Raw genomic sequence first — 19,701 nt, forward strand, 5'->3', positions numbered from 1 at the left:
ACCCTGGCCCGACCACAGTCCCACCATTGCACAAATGTGAAATATTGAGTTCGGGGGCGGGTCTTAGAAATGCTTGGCTATTTCCAGGATTTGCTCCACATTGGAGAGCCCCTGTGTTGTGACAATCCCGGCCACAATTGAACACAACTATCCTCCACTCACTGTGTTTATCTGGAGAAATCACCTAGTTTTCATTGGAAAAATTTACTGCAGCTTCAAATCATGCCGAGTTTGTTTTGCTGCAGAGAGATATTATGGATACTCTTGCCAAATAAATAATGTAAGTAGACTCTGTTTGCTTTGCTGCTTTCTTTGTCGACTGCAAAGCGCACTTGTTTCTCCAACTCTTGCCTGCCTCCAAGTCCCTGCTGGTCACCGTGGTCTTAATAAATATTCCGATCATTACAAACAGATCCTCCAAGATACTTGTGCAAATTGATAATTGACATTTTTCAAGGGTTGCATTGGTCAATAAGACTGAAGCTACAGCTCACAGATATAACATTTGCTATTGCTTCAACATCTCTCCGTTCCATTGCCTCGAAATCCTGATGGGTTAGTTACACTCATGAATCTGCACATTAGAAATAGTAGTGGGTCAAGCTCCTGCTGAATTTCAGCTCTCAGTGTATATTATATACCCGACAAACAATTTGTAAGCATTAGCAAACCAAAACCATTAGACTAGTGCCTTTTTGGAACACGTTACCTGAGTTTTCTGTGATTCATTTTATATTTTAATGACCAAAAAGCACATTTTCAGAAGGAGCAGCTACTGGAAATGTTATCACAATTGCAATATGATCTTGTCTTTTCCCCCAACCTTTTGTAAAGCAGCCTATCTGTACTCCTCAAAAGGGAATTATTTTATTCCAACAATTCTCACTCAGGTCGCCAAAAGGACATGAGTAGACCATTAAAAAATTCATATTTCATTAGAGTTCTTCCATTTTTACAAATATCGCAACAAATCCCCCAAACTGTTACTTTTTAAAATAATCTATTATTGTCACAAGTAGGCTTACATCTACACTGCAATGAAGTTACTGTGAAAAGCTGCTAGTCGCCACAATACAGCATGAATATTTCTCCATATGTGAATACAGCAAAATACAGGAGGACACCATTAGGCCCGGCGCCTCAATTAATACAAAGGAAAACGTTGAAAGGACATTGAGAGGATGGGGAAAAGAGGATAAAGCCATGAAAACATGGTACACACCCTCCCGTACAGCACTTTGTAGCAGCAAGCCAGATGTGACGGCACCTTATATTTCACGATAGAGGTCACATACTTTTCGGAGTGTATCTGATTTGGATCGGAGTATACAGGTTAGGAGTTCCATTGGTTTGTTGGGCTCCATGTTCCGTACTGCAACCAATCACTGTTTGTCGATGTACCATTTGTCAATGTACTCTGTCGATTATTCTTTTTTTTTGTCTACTATGTACGTACTGTGTATGCTCCCTTGGCCGCAGAGAAATACGTTTCACTGTGCTTCGGTACATGTGACAATCAATCAAATCAAAGTAAACCATTCTAATGGCCAATCTACCTTACTGGCTTTGTATTTGAGCACATACCTTACAGGAAATTATACCATAAGATGATCGCAAATTTCCTGGATTTACTGTAGTTTTCTCACTGTAGCCATTCGGACTCAAAATTAATGGTGTGAATAAATGGATTTAAATTCAGCAAAATTGATTAAAATTGAATCTCTGCTCTATTGGACCTTTTCTTGCTAGCATTTCATTCTTGAGAACCCCGTTGCAGATCCAGAGCACTGCATCTTGTCTATTGTTTGTACTAAAATTAATTATATGAACTCTAAAGATGCTGGAGACGTGCTTAAGCGTGTGGTGTACTTTCTGAAAACTGTAATTAACAAAGATGACTTTGGTTCCTATCTTGAATTGAACAAAATAAAATGTGTGTGGGAATTACACTGCAGCAGGTTTCTTTCTCTGTATTTCAGCAGTTGCCGCTGACCGCTAATGTAAGTCACCTAAAAAGAGTTGAGATTGTAGAAATATGCATGTCTGACGTGTGAGAGAATGAGTAAGCGATCCTTTATACCTTGATTTTAACTGCACTCAACTAGTTTGATTAACATAAATAACCAAGTAACTAAGTCAAATGAACTAAGAGACAAATGATAGGGAAGCTGTCTTAAACACAAAACAAATCACAAATGAGACTTTAAACATCAAACCGAAATGTGATTAACGGGGTCAGTAATGCACCCAACATTGGGCACCACAGGCCTCAACGGTGCCAGTGGGCACCGCATGCTCCCTCTCCAGGGACACCTGGTTTACCCATGTAGCCACGGAAGAGGGGCTGAACTTCGAGTTGGACAGCCCCCTCAGTCGCTCGCTGCCTGGACCTGGTGATGGCAAGTTTGGCTCGGCCCAGGAGCAGGTTTAACGGGGATTCAGGTCATTATATAGACTCTGCCTGATTGTGTGGTCCTGTTGATTGCAGAGTAAGAATCGAGCACAATATAATATAGTGTCTGGCCCAAACCTACTCTTGCTCCCGTTAGGAAGGTAAGGGCAAATTTGGAGGTTTTCTAATGACTGAGGTGTTGGGAATTGAATGTCTGCTGTAGCTGATAGTTTTCTATTGGCAACATACTTGGGATTTTAACTTCTTGTTTATTTAATGAGGTTTTTATCTGTCATTTTCAACGTTTTGTTATTTTTCTACAACTGGAAGGCCCTTTGTAGCGACTGGTTTGACTAACGTCTGATTCACATGGGCAGTATTCGAAAACTGAGACAATTTTCTCCTTCTCCTACTCGGTTTATAACGGATTGGTAACCGTTGTCGTTTCCCAGTTTTCAATTGGATTGAATGAGCTTTACCCGTAAACACTGTGCCTTATGAAGTGATGTTGTGTCTACGAGCCTTTTCAATGTTGAAGTTGCAACTTTGTCTAACAAAAACTACTCATTACTATTTTTTTGGCTGAATCAGCAACTGATGCACTGGGTAATTAAAGATTTCCAGGGAGCAGTGTGACTTCTTGGAAATTCGCCTTAATTGGGAAGTGGACAAAACATGTGGGTGGAATTAATTTTGGTTGGAGAGTGGGAGAGAGGAAAGTGTGAACCTAACAAAGTCATGCCTTATTATTCACTCATATTTTCCATGACAAGAAAAAAAAAGCCTGTGCACTTTGGACGTTGTGCTTCCTGATCCATTTTGTCATTCTTGACAGCCTGTCTGCTGCAGCCAAAAGGGCAGAGGGGAATTTTCCATCTTCCAGGTCGATATGAAAGACCCTTTAATTCTGGGATTTGTGTTTTTTCTTCTCTGCCAGTTTTCTTATTAAAACACATTGAATTATGTCGAAATATTGAAAGTCACAAAAATAGCTGATAACCACTTAAACCCTGGATAAGATGCGTTTAAAAAGTGTCTTCAGAATTTTGAGCAGGCTACTGCATTGATGTTCAGAGTTCAGGTGCTTCTTCTAATTAGACGCTTCTATTAACTTGCCTGAAGCTGTTGCTTTCAGTGTGTGAGAAATCTGAAGTGTTTTTGGGTGTGTGAAACTGTTTCTTTGGGAGGCACGAAAACATAGTTAGCGCATAATTGGCCATCTTAATCAACCACGCAATGGTTCCTAATGCATGATGAGAAATCCTCAGGTTTGGGGCACAAAATGGCAAAACTTGATCATTAATGGGGCAGAGGTCATTCAGCATGTGGGTTGCACAGGTTGTGCATGGCTTCAATGACTGGCCTGGGAAGTATTAGGATGGTGTTGGTTTGCATATGCCATCCTTGACTCACAATGCCACTTGAATCGAAATTCATGTTACAGCAGGAGATGGTCAACACATCAAGATTTATCCCCCCCCCCCTCAACAATCCCAAGAATGTCTCTAATCAGTGATCTTGATGCATCAGGAACTCTGGGTCAGCAGTAATCCTGCAGATATCTCTCTACAAATAGTTTTATCACTGATAAACATCAAGAGGTTTGGATGAAATAGAGATTAAATAATTGGATAAAAGGGAATTGATCAGGGTTTTTGAGATGCTGATTTGCCTGGCAGTAGTGTGAACAGATGTTTACTTGCATGAAGTGGAGAATAATTGAGCACAGTGGGCAGGAGTTCAAACGGAGGGATAAGAATATATGTCACAATTACGTGCCAAAAGCACAACTTCCAAGACTAGTTCTTCAAACTAGGATAAGATCAAAAGGGATAACTGGTATATCAGTGGCTGGGTTAATCTTGTACTGCAGGAGAACAGCTCTTGAGGAATAGTAATCTGAGCCACGCCCAACTGGAAACTGAGTTCCCCCCCCCCAAAAAAGCTTCTGTACTAAAAGCTGTTGTTTAAAACCTTAGGTTCTATGCTGAACCAGAAGAAGAGTTTCGCAAAATAAAGATACTGGTTGTGTGTGGTAATTATTTTCTGGATTTGGCCCATGGTGTTCAAACTTTAGGAAAGTAGATAGATTTGGAACAGGGTTAATTCAAGTATAATGGGTGTAGCAATTATAGCACTTATGGTTTATCTGATGACAACAAATGATGTACTCTTCCATATACAGACATGGGTATCAATAGGTAAGTACGCTTCTCATAGAACTCGTGTTGTCTAGTAAACATCTGTGGGTCCTCCACCTCCTCCCCTTCCAAAGATCTCAGTTAGGAGGATTTCCATTAAAATTTGTATTTGATTACCAGCTCTGAAATAGAGTCATATGGACGGGAAACGTTAACTCCGTTTCTCTCTCCACAGATGCTGCCAGACCCGCTGAGTTTTTCCAGCATTTTCTGGTTATATTCCACTTGATCAATGTTGCCTACAATAAACTTTCATCATCTGTCACCTCATCATTTTTCATGTGAGAATCTAGACCGACTATTCAGCGGCCGAGGCTTCAAATCCAAGTCATATCTTTCCGTGCTCGACATCTACAAGCTAGCGAGGGCCCACTGGATATCGCAACAAGGAGTTATGGCCATAATAAATTCTATTCCACTTTTTGGGCTGGGGTTCTGCAGCTAATTGCATCATCTCTGTAATGTTTTGGTTGAACCTGGACTGCCTTGTCTCAGTACCACATCCGTGTGGTGACATTTTAAAACCAAAGTCAGTAAATGTCATACATAATGAGTGACATTTGATGGAACTTTATACCCCAGTCACAAATCTTACTCGAGAAATGTATTGTTTCATCGTAAGAAGCTTGGTGCTATCATGCTTTGATCTATCAACAAATTATTCCATAAAAATGCGAGTTAGAGCTTGCCGTTTTCTCCCAACATTTCAGATGTCATCAGGACTGCTCAAAAAAATTAATGTGAGGTAAAAAAAAAACTTTATTGTCACAAGTAGGCTTACATTAACAATGAAATGAAGTCACTGTGAAAAGCCCCTCGTTGCCACATTCCGGCACCTGTTCAGGTGCACAGGGAGAATTCAGAATGCCCAATTCACCTAACAAGCACGTCTTTTGGGACTTGTGGGAGGAAACCGGAGCACCCGGAGGAAACTCGCGCCGACGAAGGGAGAATGTGCAGGCTCTGCACAGACAGTGACCCAAGCGGGAATCGAACCTGGGACCCCGGCGCTGCGAAACAACAGTGCTAACCACTGTGCTACCGTGCCGCCCGTACTACTTTAGGTAAGGGATAGAAGAACAGTGGCAGAACGGCTTGGGTAAGTTTATCTGTACTGTTGCAACTTGGCGAAGAGCAGCTTTTGCCAGCGACATGACCGGATTACCTGGTGTTCTCAGTTGAGGAATAGTTTGTGACATTGGATTGAAACGATCCCTAAACTACTGAAAACGTTACTACAAAAACAACACAAATACTCTGTTTTCATAACAACACTCAGATTAATTTCTGAATGCATCAGGTACGATGCTGGATGAGGTAATTCGTTGTGAATGCAGTTTGTTACGATCGCCCATGGACAGATAGCGATGATGTTTAAAAAGAAATTCAAAGTTTCAAATAATACTAGAAAAGATTGATGCAACAGGATTTCGAGTTTTAAGATATTTTACTGTGCTGAAAACACTTTTTTGTAGGCAACTTTAAGCCACAGAAAGGTACATTCGCCTTTTATGCTTATCACACACTGCACTCTCCAGAGAATTACAGCCCTTCTCGCAACTGGTCCAGTTGTTCTTGGCTTCCAATGGGTAACCGCCTTCAGGTGCTTCCCTTAGTTTTTGGAGAGTTTCCTAAATCCACTACCGGCAGTAAAACCTGCCCCAGTGATTCTTTCCCCCTGGCCACACTGGGACTAATCTCTTGGAAGCTTAAGTGACTGTGTATATTCGAGTGGAGACTGTGCCCAGCTGTGTCTAGCTGTGGTGGCTTGGAAAGCCAAGCAGTCTCCTCTCTCTGCACACCACACAACTGCTGTCTGATGTGTTGGGTACTCTGGATCTGTGGAGACTGCGTTTACCTTAGCAGTAACATAGACAGGCTACCAACACTTGTAATAGTACATAGTACAACTCTATTTTATTTAACTAAGAGCTGTTAAACATACTTGCACTGTGGGTCGACACTATGTTAGATTGACTGAAGACCTATGCCTAACCTGACTAGCCTATACTGCTAGCACATGGTGGATGTTTGTGCTACTGACTGCGGGCTCTGTCTGTCTCAGAGGCTGCATCCCGAATGAGCGGGAAAACTAGTGTCCTCTGTCTTTATAGTGATCGTGCCCTAACTGGTGATTGGCTGCTGTGTTGTGTGTGTTGATTGGTCCCACTGTGTGTCCATCAGTGTGTGTCTCTGCACCATCATATACTGATGTGTATATTATGACACTGTCAGCCTGTGATATTCATTGCTTCATAGGAAAGTCTCTAACCTGATCTTCATCTGCCCTCTTCCCCATGGCTACATTCAACACCTTAACATTGCATCCAGGTCGAAATAATTATTTGGTTTTTTTCTTGGCCCCAACTCTCTTTCATCTTAGAAGTAAATGGAGAGTTTGCAGTGTGACTGTTTGCCACACCTTTCTGAGACTGAGTCTAACATTGTAAACTCAGAGACTGATGTCATTGTCTCCAAGTGTAAATACCTTGCACCTTCTTCCCATAGAGCAATCTAAGCCTTCCTTTAAATTCTAACTAACACTGTTGGGTGTTTCACATTGTTTCATAGATGTTTTGCAGGACTGTACTCCTGTTCCTTGGTGCCCTAGTTAATCCTGTGATGACTGTCTGGCTCTGTATCCACTCTGCCACCATGCAAACTGCATCCATCTCAGCAACACGGCATGGCTTTGCCCTGTCTCCCCCATTTATGTCTTTGTTCCTCTAGACGTAACTATTCCAATGCATTCTTGGCACATTCTACCCTCAATAAACTTGAAGTCATCCAACACTCGGCTCTCTGTGTCTTATCTGGCAATGATTCCTGTTCCCCAAGTCCCATCCCCTCCCACCCCTGTGCTTGTTGACCTACATTGGCTCCCAGTTAAAACTCTCATTAAACTGTTTTCATAAGATCCATTCCTCACCCCTCTCATTCTCTGTAATCTCCTCCATCAGCCTCACAACTCTCTTGAATAACTGAACTCTTCAAATTCTGGCCTCTTATGCACCCCCAGTTTTGACTGGTCTGTGCTGCTACCTCTGGAATATGCTTCATACACACCCTGATCTCACTTTCCTGGCCTGAACTCATTGGAGTTTAGAAGAATGAGAGGCCACCTTATTGAGACATATTGGATTCTCAAGGGGCTAGGAACAGAGGACATAATCTCAGGGTAAGGGCTCACCCATTTGAGACCGAGAAGAGGAGGTATTTCTTCTCTGAGGGGAGTGAATCTGAGGGGAATTCTTCACCACAGAGGGCTGTAGAGGTTAGGTCGTTAAGCATGTTCAAAGCTTAATCTGTAAGGGAATCAAGGGTTATGGGGATAAGGCAGGAAAGTGGAGTTGAGGTTTATCATATTAGATCAATCATGATCTCAGTCAATAGTGGAGCAGACTTGATGGGCCAAATGGTCTAATTCTGCTCCTACATCTTATGGTCCTCCTTTATGACCCTCCTTAAAACCTATCTCTTTGACTAAACGTTTGGACATCTGATCTAAGATCTATTTATGTGGTCTGATATCATATTGGGTTTTATTGGGCAAGATTCCCTGGCCTTCCCATGGCATGTTTCATGGAGACGGGATCTCCTGGCCCTGCTGCTGTCAATGGGATTTCCCATTGATCCCATCCCACGCTGCTGGCAAACCTGAGGGAGGGGTGCACCATTGGCAGGACCACAAGATCCCGACGCCATGAACAGCTGGAAGATCTCATCCCTAATGTTTCTGTGAAGTGTTTTGGGACATTTCATTGCATTAAATGCACTATGTCAATAAAAGTTCTTGTTCATGTCAAATTTTGTTAAAGTTCCTGTGAAGTTCCTTGGAACATTTTGCAGTATTGACGCGCTATATGAAAGCAAGTTGGATTCATAAAGCTGGAGAGGATTAAGTTTGCCTTACAGGGGTCTGCGCAGGGGTTCTACAGGAGGTGGCAACCGTTCCTAGACTATCTCGCGGAACATTAGAGGAAATTCGGTCAGCAGCAGCAGCAACCCTGGGGGGGGGCGGGGGGGGGGAGAATGGGGGAATGGGGGATTGCTTGGGCGGATGGAGGAGCAGGAGATAACATGAAGGGTGGGGGAAACTGGCACGTGTGGGAGAGAGCCAGTGTATAAAGCTATGTAAATATACCATTTTGCCATGTATATATCTTGCTCAGTGCATTTTCGTGTTATTTTGTTACGGGGGGGGGGGGGTTATTGTTTGTAAGGGGAAAAAATTGTGTTGGTAAAAAAACTTTAATAAATATATATTTTTTTAAATGAAGGCAAGTTGTTAATTGTTTGTAAACTAATTCCTTTTAAAAGTTTTTGGGCTTTGATTTTCCTCTGCAACTTGGACCAGTCAAAGTACCTTGGCATCATTTAAAATATTTTTGGTATTTCTGGTGGCCTTATCAAACAATTAAAAGGTTAAGTTTTGTGTACAAGCTTTTGAAAGAAGATTTGTATCATTCTTTTACATTGGTACGGTGACACAGTAATTGCGTTATGGGGCTAGTAACGCAAGTACCTGAACAAATAATCCAGAGAAGATGAATTTAAATCCAACCGTGGCTGTTTGAGAATTTTAATTTGATTTTGGAAAAACGAGCTCTCTCAAAACCTGGATGTAAAAGTCTGATTCATCCTGGTTCTTAGGTTATGTGCATTTAGTTTTTTCTTTGATAAATAGACTCAGAAAAAGAAATCGAAGACTGCCAAGAGTATCTTCTTTCCCACATCCCTCTAACAGGCTGCAGCTTTTGAACTCTGCACCAGAGCAAGAATGTAAAATTGAACTCCTCAAACGAACTAGTTTACTGTGATGTCCAGTAATATTGCACGATTAACATTGTATCTTGTTGCTCCATGACTGTTTTGTATTAGGAAGGATTTGTTTCCAGTGTGATCATTACTGAGGATGGCTAATTTGTGTGTGAAGTTACTAAATAACATCAAAGCCTATAAAAGCCTTGATGCAAGGCAAATACTGAAGGAAATGAAGTAAGAAGACCGAGACATCTGAGTCTTGTATTAATTGCTGACTAGAGGAGCCAAAATAGTTGACCTCGGTAAATTATTATTTGTGATAACTTTGTAGGTCAGAAACAGTGCTGGTCAGCAATATGGTGAAATCAAACTGCTGCCTTCAGTGTCTGTAAACCTTCAGTATTATGACTACTGTATTCAGAGCCAATAATTTAACATTGTAATGAACCATATTTTATTTGTAAAGCCTATTAGGTTGGGTGACATGCAAAAGTGACAGATTAAATTATTTGTCTAAGATCTAACATCTGTAATCGTCTGAGATCTAACATCTGTATTAATTTTCCCTTCACAGCCTGTCTGTTTCGATACAATGCCTTGTCTCTGATCTACCTGTTGTATTTGCTGCTACTTCCACTGTTCTTTGGACCCAGTGAAGGCACTGTACGAGGTAAGCAGTAATAATTATTTTGTTTATTATAAATTATTATGTGCAGGTTAGGTGGATTGGCTATGCTAAATTGCTTCTAGGTGGGGTGAGGCGGATAGGGCGGGGGATTGGGCCTACGTAGGGCAGGGGATTGGGCCTTTTTCAAAGGGTCGATGCAGGCTCAAGGGGCCGAATGGCCTCCTTCTGCACTTTAGGGATTCTATGATTAATAAGAACTCCAGCATCAGGTAAGTGATTTATTAAATTTAAATTTAAATGCTGCTACGCTAAAGCCTGGACTATCCCTGAGAAGAGCAAAGTTGAGTTTACTGCAAGTGAATAATGGGAGGGGATGAGGGGCGGTGGGAGCTGGGCTTGGGAGCTAAGTTTGCTAGCCCCGGCAAATGGGCATGGCGGTGATAATGCGGGATTAACCAAACCTTTTGAACCATAGAATTCCTACAGTGCAGGAGGAGGTCATTCAGCCCATCATGTCTGCACCAACCCTCTAAAAGAGGATCCTACCTAGGTCCACTCACCCACCCTATCCCCATAACCCTATCTAACTTGCACAGCTTTTGACTGTGGAAGGTAACCAGAGGACCCGGACGAAACCCACACAGACACTGGGTGAAACTGCAAACACCACACAGATAGTCACCCAAGTACGGAATTGAATCCAGGTCCCTGTGCCACTGTGCCACCTTTTGCATTTAATACAAGCAGCATGCCAACTTCGTGCTGCCTGCTAATTAAAATGATTGTGGTGTACAGTCAGCACCATGTGCATTGTGTGAGTGGCTGCAAACCTCCACAGGGGGACAAAAATCATGAGATGCTGGCAGCAGTTAAAGTTAGCCTGCAATAATTAAAGCCAGCCTGCACCTCTTAAAAGAAAGGTGAAAGTTATTATTTTTAAAAAATAAGTTTAGAGTACCCAATTCTTTTTTTCCAATTCAGGGGCAATTTAGCGTGACCAATTCACCTACTCTGCACATCTTTTTTGGTTGTGGGGGTGAGATTCACGCAGTCACGGGGAAAATGTGCAAACTCCACACAGTTACCGGGGGCCGGGATCGAACCCGGGTCCTCGGCGCCGTGAGGCTGCAGTGCTAACCATGCAACCGCGCTGTCCCTAAGCTGAAAGTTATTCTGATGTGTGAAGACAGGAAAAATAACACAACGTAGAGAGATGGAGAGCCAGTTCCAAGGTTTTTAGATGACGCATTGCAAGCCTTTATCAAGAGGGTGCAGAGTACAAGCGTAGGTTGTGCTGTATCCACAGGGAGACACATGTTTGGAATGCTGTGGGAGCAGATAGACAGAGAGGTCAATGTCACGAGTACAGTGTTGCAAGAATTTCAATTACCTCACACGAGTGGTCAAGGTTAGTGACCATTTCGCACCAACTGCACAACCAACCTCTCACACTGCACAAAAACCCATACACCCCTGTCACTCACTGTCAGGAAGCAAGAGTAGTTGTGAGTAATCCATGTTTGTATTGTTCAATATTAGAAATAAGGCATAGATTTAAGTGAGTTTAATTTAGCATTTCTGTGTGTAAGGAAGGGTAAACCTATAGTTAGATTCATGTTAAACAAAGGTGTTTGCATGTAGCTTTCAGTTTAAACTGTGGCTACATTGTGCTGAGAGAGTTTGCGGCATGTAAAGTAAGTAAGAGCTTGGAGATATGTTGCTTAGCAACTAGGGACCACTTTTAGGGAAGTGACCTCGTTGTGTTTTTAGTTTATTTGAACCAGAACAGAAGAAGATTCGCAGTGAGAGAAGGAACATCTTTCATAGCTTTACTGGAAGAAAAGCCATACAATGAAGTAATGGGCACAAAAGCAAGCTCCAGAGGAATTAAAGGACAGTTAGTTCTGGAAACTAGAGAATGAAAAGAAGTTTCCTGGAAGTTTGAATTTAAAGGAACAAAGAGGAACTGGAATTGGAACAGTGTATTGATCATTGAAATAAAGGCAGAACTGTTAGATCGCACCCTCTATCTCTCTCTCTCTTGGAGGGCAAGGTGATGCACAAATGGAGCAGCAGGTTGTAACTGGTGGGGGACAGACACAGCTGCATGACCGTACCCCCACAGAGGAATTTATGCTCATCATTATTGGAGTAGTTATTACTGAACCTATGATCAGCAATGAGGCTGAAATGATGGAGGATGCAGGTATCCCTCATATCTAATCTTTCTTCTCAAATTGTACTGCCCCAAATCCCACACTCTCTTCTGATTTTGAACCTGCAGATAATGAAATGCATTGGGGGTCCTGCCAGAATGAGAATGAGTTATGCAGCAGTGGGTGATAAACTGAGAGATGTTGCAAATATCACCAACTCCAGTCTGGAAGGAAATAGCTGCATAAAGGTTTATTGCCACATTCCCAGTCTCTGGACATGTGCTCTGAGGCTGCAGTTGAGGTTGCAGCAAATGGCAGATTTCAGCGAGGAACCTCTCGCAGTGCTCGTGTTTTGCATTTTGCTCCCCTCTGAGATTCAGGCAGGAGAATTGCTCCCTCAACACTCTGAGCAGATTTGACCTCCTCCTGAGAGCACTTCTCACTCCTCGGAGCAGCACACACTGGCCTGTGCCATCTCTGCTCATTCTCTCTTTTGTTTCAAGGGGAATGCCTGCGACTGCACCCATGTCTGGGAGCACCTGGTATACACAGAAGCTTTGAAGTGGAGAATCTACATCACCAATCCTTGTAAACTTTAGTAACTTTAAAGAACTCTGGAAAGCACCAAACACATGGACAAGCATAGAATTAGCAATCAATCAGCAATAGACCTGAAATTCATCGATAATCCCATTACACAGTGTTGGCTGGTGCCTACTTCTTGCTATTGCACATATGTTCAGTCAGGTGCGATTTAGAGAGTGTTGGCTGGAGTGTTGAGCTCCAAAATGGCAGCAAGGTGTCAAATCAGCATTGCACTCTGATTGATATGGACTGCCAACTTCTGGACACACACTCTACATGCACCAACACCGTCTTCAATATAGTGTCCAATGGCACCCTCACTGCACATCTGAATTTTGCACTGACGGGAGGGGTGGGGGGGGGGGGGGGGTGCGTAGTTTCTATTAAGTATGTTTGATCATGATTATGAATCCCAGAAGCATTAAACCGACATTACAAATGAATAAACTATTTCCTTTTCACTCAATCTGTTACTCGTGCTGCCTATGTTTTGGACCGCAGAGTCCAGGTAGTTGCAGTTTGGACAATATTTTGATTCAAACTAGTTTGAATTGATTCACAGTAGGATAAATGTGACCAGAAATAACAAATGAGAGGTTTGCGGAATTGTTGAAGTCTCAAAGGAATACTGGTGTGCCAACAGTTTCTTGTAATTTATGAGTCTAATTAATTGTTGTGCACAATAAAACAAATGACTACCTAAATGTTACTTTTTAGAATGTTTCCAAGTTGGACATAATATTGCAATGGCTTCAAAGTATGTAGATAGAAGTTAGTATGTAAATATTAAAGTCATCATTATAACTATTTATTTGAGTCACACTTAAGCCACTGACACAATGTAAATATATTGAACGAGCTTGAATGAGTTGAGGTTAATGTAGTGTCGTGCAGTCTTTCCTTTGAGACCCAGTAATTTATATTGGCAATTGCTGGGCTATTGTATAATTTAAATCCTTTGGTTTGTTAACTCATTAAAGTATATCATCATTTCATTTGTATGAACTGTCAGGGACTTGATTTATGTAGTCGTGAATCTCGCTGAATAATTCCTGCTTAAGACATGTCAAAGTTTCTGGATCAGAGCCAAGGTGAAATAGATTGTTGTGGATGAATTCCTTTCATCTAGTTTGCGCAATGAAAATTCTGACAAGGCGCCAAAGAGTTCCAGAAGGCTGTGTTGGTTAACGATTTTAGAATTATAAACTTTGTGGTAATGTTGAAATGCCAAATGCAATACCTGTCTGAGAGTTGTGTTGTCAGGTTCCAGCGCAGCCACGGAAATGTTCTCATCTTCGTGCTGTCAAATCACACACTTTCTCAGCTTTGACACTCCGGCGTATCATTAAGATCCGTAGGACACCTACGTTCACATTGTTATTCAGTCTAGAAAACCTCTTCATCACATTCTTTGTCGCGTTGTGCTCCCGTTTTCTTCCTTCCCAGATATGCCAGGATTAATTTTCACATTTCTGAACTCTTATCTTCTTCAAGTGCGACGGTGACGTTCACAGAAATTTGTGCTTGAGTTTTAAATCTATTGTTCTGTGAAATCCTACCCACCGGAAAGAAAGTTGGGATTTCCTAAAGTCATTGGCCCCAAAATCTCTGTCTAAGTAACAGCGAGGCTAATAATTATCAATGGAACCAGCCTGCCACCCCAGGTCGGGATGGATATGGGGAGGAGTGAAGTTTTGTGTCGCATGAACACATCATGGCAACTGAGAAGGTTGTGATGAGCTAATGTTTGAAACTGTTGTAGTCGATGAGTTGTAGGAACTCATGCCATTCAACCCATCAAATCCATGGCAACTCTTTTCAATAGCAGTCCGTCTAGCTTCTCTACCCTGCCCTTTTGCTGTAACCATCCATTTTCTTTGCTGTCATTTCTTACGTAATTCATTTTTGAAAGTTTCAACTGAACCCTTTCAGTGCATTCAGATCATAACCACTCACTGCATAAACATTTTTCCTCTGTTCTGAACCGTTCCACTAATGGGAACAGTTTCTCTCTATCGACTCCTTTTATGATTTTGGACTTGTCCACTAAATCTCCTCTCAATCTTCTCTGCTCAAAGGAGAACAACTCCTTTGGGCGACACGGTGGCACTGTGGTTAACACTGCTGTCTCACAGCGCCAGAGATCCAGGTTCGATTCCGACCTCGGGTGACTGTATGGAGTTTGCACATTCTTCCCGTGTCTGCGTGGGTTTCCTCCAGGTGCTCCGGTTTCCTCCCACAGTCCAAAGATGGGCAGGTTAGATTTATTGGCTATGCTAAATTGACCCTAAGTGGAGTTATGGGAATAGGGTGGGGAATTGGGCCTAGGTAAGATGCTCTTTCTGAGGGCCAGTGCAGAATTGGTGGGCCGAATGGCCTCCTTTTGCACTGTAGGGATTCTATGATTCGATGATTCTTAACTGCAGCATCTCCAAATCTACCCACAGAACTGAAGTCGCTCATTCTGGAAAATTCCAGTAACGCTCTTCGGCATTCTCTTGAAGGTCTCACCTCTTTCCTAAAGTGCAGTGCCCAGAGTTGGACATAATATTCCAGTTGTGACTGAAAAGGTCTTTATAAAGGTTCATCAGTAACTTCCTTGCTTGGCACTCTCTGCCTCTATTTATGAAGCCCAGGATCCTCTATCCCCTATTGACCACTTTCTAAACTTTTCCTGATGTGGAGATGCCGGCGTTGGACTGGGGTGAGCACAGTAAGAAGTTTTACAACACCAGGTTAAAGTCACTAGCTTTCGGAGCGCTGCTCCTTCCTCATGTGAATGAAGAGGTATGTTCCAGAAACATACATGTAGACAGATTCAAAGATGCCAGACAATGCTTGGAATGTGAGCATTAGCAGGTGATTAAATCTTTACAGATCCAGAGATGGGGTAACCCCAGATTAAAGAGGTTTGAATTGTGTCAAGCCAGGACAGTTGGTAGGATTTCACAGGCCAGATGGTGGGGGATGAATGTAATGCGACATGAATCCCAGGTCCCGGTTGAGGCCGCACTCATGTGTGCGGAACTTGGCTATAAACTTCTGCTCGGCGATTCTGCGTTGTTGCGCGGCCTGAAGGCCGCCTTGGAGAACGCTTACCCGGAGATCAGAGGCTGAATGCCCTTGACTGCTGAAGTGTCCCCTCCCGCACCCTCCAGTCCCCCAGGCGGCGGACCCCTGCCCCGACTCGCTCTTCTACCTCCAGCTCCCCTTTGGCCAATACAGCAGCAACCCAGTTCTCTTCCTTCCCCCAGCCAGATCACCGTCCAGCCATTTTGCTCCCCCCATTACACTCCCGGTAGTCAGCTGACTCCTGCTGACCCCGGCCATTCCAACGACCCCCCAATGTGGGAATCCCCCCACCTCCCCCTGTCGATCAATGTGCGTTCTCCTCCAGCACCTCTCTTCCCCCCAAGGCCATGCCCCTCCCTTCCTTAGCGCGGGAAAAAGCCCGCTCTTTCCATCTGAGCCGGCCCGCCTCCTATGGCGCAGCTCCTTTTTCTGCGACCTCGTCCCAACTCCCCATCCCCGGGCTTCCAACCCCTCCTTCATCAGCGGGGACCTGCCCCTACAGTACCGGCGCCCACACTCTCACACAGCCCCCACATCATATCCACTCACCCCTTCCCATTTCCCCTCTTCCCAACCCGAAACCAGAAGAACACCCCAAAAATACAGTAAACACCACAACAAACCCTCAGTTCGAGTCCAGCTTTTCAGTCTGAATAAAGGTCCACGCCTCATCTGGCGTCTCAAAGTAGTGGTGACGGTCCTGAAACGTGACCCACAATCGCGCTGGCTGCAGCATTCCAAACTTCACCCCCTTCCGATGGAGAACCGCCTTGGCCCGATTAAAACCAGCCCTCTTCTTGGCCACCTCCGCACTCCAATCCTGGTAGTCACGGATCTTCGTATTCTCCCACTTGCTGCACCGTTCTTTCTTCGCCCATCTCAGGACGCACTCTCTGTCCATAAAGCGGTGGAACCTCACCACTACAGCCCTTGGCGGCTCGTTGGCTTTAGGCCTCCTTGACAGGACTCGATGTCATCCAGCTCCAGGGGCCTCGGGAAATCTCCCGCGCCCATCAGCGTGTTGAACATTGTAGCTACATATGCCCCAGCGTTGGACCCCTCCACTCCTTCAGGGAGACCCAGAATCCGAAGATTCTTCCTCCTCGGCCTGTTCTCCAGGTCCTCAAACTTCTCCTGCCACTTCTTGTGTAGCGCCTCGTGCGCCTCCACCTTCACCGCCAGGCCCAAAATCTCGTCCTCATTCTCTGAGGCCTTCTACCGCACCTCTCGAATCGCCGCCCCTTGGGCATTCTGGGTCTCTACCAGCCTTTCGATTGACGCCTTCATTGGCGCCAGCATTTCTGCTCTCAGCTCCACAAAGCAGTTTTTAAGGAACTCTTACTGCTCCCGCGACCACTGCGCCCACGCTGCTTGATCACTGCCCGCCGCCATCTTGCTTTTCCTCCCCCGCTCTCTTCGCTGCTCCAAAACCACTTTTTTGATCGCTGCACTCCTGGTCCACTCCATACAGTGCTGGGGGAACCTTACTATCACCTTCCCACACTGAGAACCATCGTACGAGTGCCACTGGGGCTCCTCAAAAGGGCCCAAAAGTCCGTTCTTGGCGGGAGCTGCCGAACGTGCGACCTACGTGTTCATCCGGTACCTCAGTCATTTCTTCTGCTCCAAGCATAGATTTCCTTTTTGGCCCTTAATTAACCCTCCCTGTGTCTATTTATATACTTGTGAAAACGTATGCATTCCCTCGTATGTTAGCTACTTGTCTATTCTCACACTCTCCTATTGCCCATCTTGTTTCCCTCATCACTTCCCATCTGGTACAGAAATACTAGAAGGAATCTTGCTAAAGGAGTGTAAATGTTTATACAGTTTTTGTTAAAAGGTATGGTTTTACCAGGGGCATTTTGTTGCTATCCGATGCACAGGGAATCCAGAAAGATATTCATTAAATGAACAGAGTTATGATCACTGGACTTTATGAGATGGTTATATTTTAAACTGTCCCCTTTAATTCAAGGTCAATTGGAGTAGTTTGATGAGGGGGTGTGACTTCTGATTAAATCTACCAGATACAAGCCTATGTGACCTGACTACTATGGAAAACTGTAAAAAAAAAAGAGTATTAAACGCTATTTCATTGTGATTCTGCTGAACTTATGGTGGATGAGTGAGAAAGCTCCCATAGAATTGATAAGGTGGCACCAGTAATGTTGGGAAGTCTCTGAGCATGGCTCGGATTGTCCAGCTATGAAAATGGAGAAGAGAAAACAGAAACACTAGCTGACCGTTAACACACAACAAAGGTCGTCAAGTTGAGCAGGTTATAAAACAGACAGCTGCTATGAGAGACATTTGTTGCAGGAGAATGCAGGAGCGTAATGTTTTTAAAAGTCAAACCAGATGGCTGCCTATTTTGGGAACTGTCAATTATTCTGTATTTTTGCTTGAAGACAAGTTGCACTGGTTTGAATTAAATAATTTCAATCCGAATGGTTGCTACTTTCTGCAAAATAAAATAATGTAGTGACTTGTAGCTAGCCTTACCTTACCAGATGCTTTTCAGGTACACTTCAAATAGCTTGGAAGAGGTGCCCATGAAGGAACATAAATATCTAGATCAGATCACAAGGGATTGCTACTGGATTAAGCTGTTTCATATTGAGATAGTGAGTAGTGTGAATCTCGCATGCGCATAAATCACTGATGTTCATTTGTGGAAACGACTGCCATCACTGAACCCAAGAAAGTACATGGGGAAAGATTTGAATTTGTGACATGAAGCAAGAATTTAAACTCTCCAGATGTGGGAGTTATTAGAACAGCCTGGGCAAATCCTCTTCCATGTTCAAGCTTCTTCTGCTGTGGGCAGGTTTTTGGTTCAAAGAATCTATATCTAAACAGCGTTAGGATTTTAAGAGCGATTTTTAAAACTATTTTAAATTTTGGATGAAACTTGTAATTGCAGAGTCCCATTGCGCTCTGTACCTTTTCAGTTTGTTCAATCTAATAATATAAAATAATGAAAAATAACAATTTAAATCTAATAAATGTCCCGCATGATACTTTAACATTGATTTATTTTTTGCAATTTTAAAGTTAACCAATAACTTTTGTTTTTACATTGCCATAAAATGGTACTTTGGTTTCAAATATTTTCCTTTTTTTTACTAGTATTTATTTAAAATAAATTGGAACATGAATTTTATTAGAAGCTTAGGATATATAAAACCGGTGGTTTATGAATTTCATTTTTAGTCCTTTTAAATTCAATGTAGTTAATGGCTTGTTTGCTGGTGGAAAATCTCAGGGATTGAATGCACAATTATTAACTCCGATGTCCTTTAAATGACCCGAGTCAGACTTGTGAAGCATATTTATTGTAGGAACCAGGCCCTGAAGCAGTACGGAGGCTCAAGGATAAAATATTCAGACTCGACACCCGAATTCTTCAGGGCAAAAGACAAATCATGTTCTGCTTTCCTATTCATCCTGTGGGTTTCCAGGTTTTCTCTTTTTCTACCCATATTCAGCTTAAAAAAAGTTACAAAACAAAATGAGGGACGATGTAAATGTTTAAAAAAAAGTACGATGCAAGCACTTTCACAATGCATTACTTACAGTACCACACGGAGCTTCTGTTTGCTGCCGATGCTCCTCTTCCGGCAGAGAGGCACAGATTTCAAGTAATTGGTCAAAGTAGTAAAAGTGGCCGAGGAAACACTTATTCACGCAACGAGATGTTAAGATCTGGAATGCATTGCCTGAGAGTGTGGTGAAGACCGGTTCAGTTGGATAATTTGAAAAGGAATTTAGACTTTGGCCAGTGCTGGTCCTTACAGCTGGAGTTGTTTATTTGATATTTCCCCATTCCCATTTATATTCTTCCCCATCAATGTGACTGATTCATTTTTGTTCTTTAATTGGTAATCTGGGACTGTTGTG

General features: G+C 43.0%; 1 protein-coding gene and 1 long non-coding RNA gene across 6 annotated transcripts in view; one reads left to right on the top strand and one right to left on the bottom strand.

The window, feature by feature from the left end:
- The window catches only part of LOC140430505 (uncharacterized), a 35,186-nt gene extending 15,642 nt beyond the window's left edge, over positions 1–19,544 (bottom strand). Inside the window, exons 1-2 of one of the 2 annotated variants that reach the window (XR_011949441.1) lie at positions 19,378–19,544; positions 18,304–18,371 (exon numbers count right to left, since the gene is read on the bottom strand). This is a non-coding gene — a long non-coding RNA (uncharacterized lncRNA). The remainder of the gene's footprint in view (positions 1–18,303; positions 18,372–19,377) is intronic. The other variant, XR_011949440.1, reaches the window with a different exon arrangement.
- piezo1 (piezo type mechanosensitive ion channel component 1 (Er blood group)) overlaps positions 1–19,701 on the top strand; it is a 423,492-nt gene that overhangs the window by 89,616 nt on the left and 314,175 nt on the right. For all 4 annotated transcript variants that reach the window (XM_072518003.1, XM_072518005.1, XM_072518006.1 and 1 more), the window contains exon 2: positions 9,932–10,027. In XM_072518003.1, the coding sequence (XP_072374104.1) occupies positions 9,932–10,027 (96 nt within the window). The remainder of the gene's footprint in view (positions 1–9,931; positions 10,028–19,701) is intronic.

Source organism: Scyliorhinus torazame, chromosome 10, assembly GCF_047496885.1.
Source record: "Scyliorhinus torazame isolate Kashiwa2021f chromosome 10, sScyTor2.1, whole genome shotgun sequence".
NCBI lineage: Eukaryota > Metazoa > Chordata > Chondrichthyes > Carcharhiniformes > Scyliorhinidae > Scyliorhinus > Scyliorhinus torazame.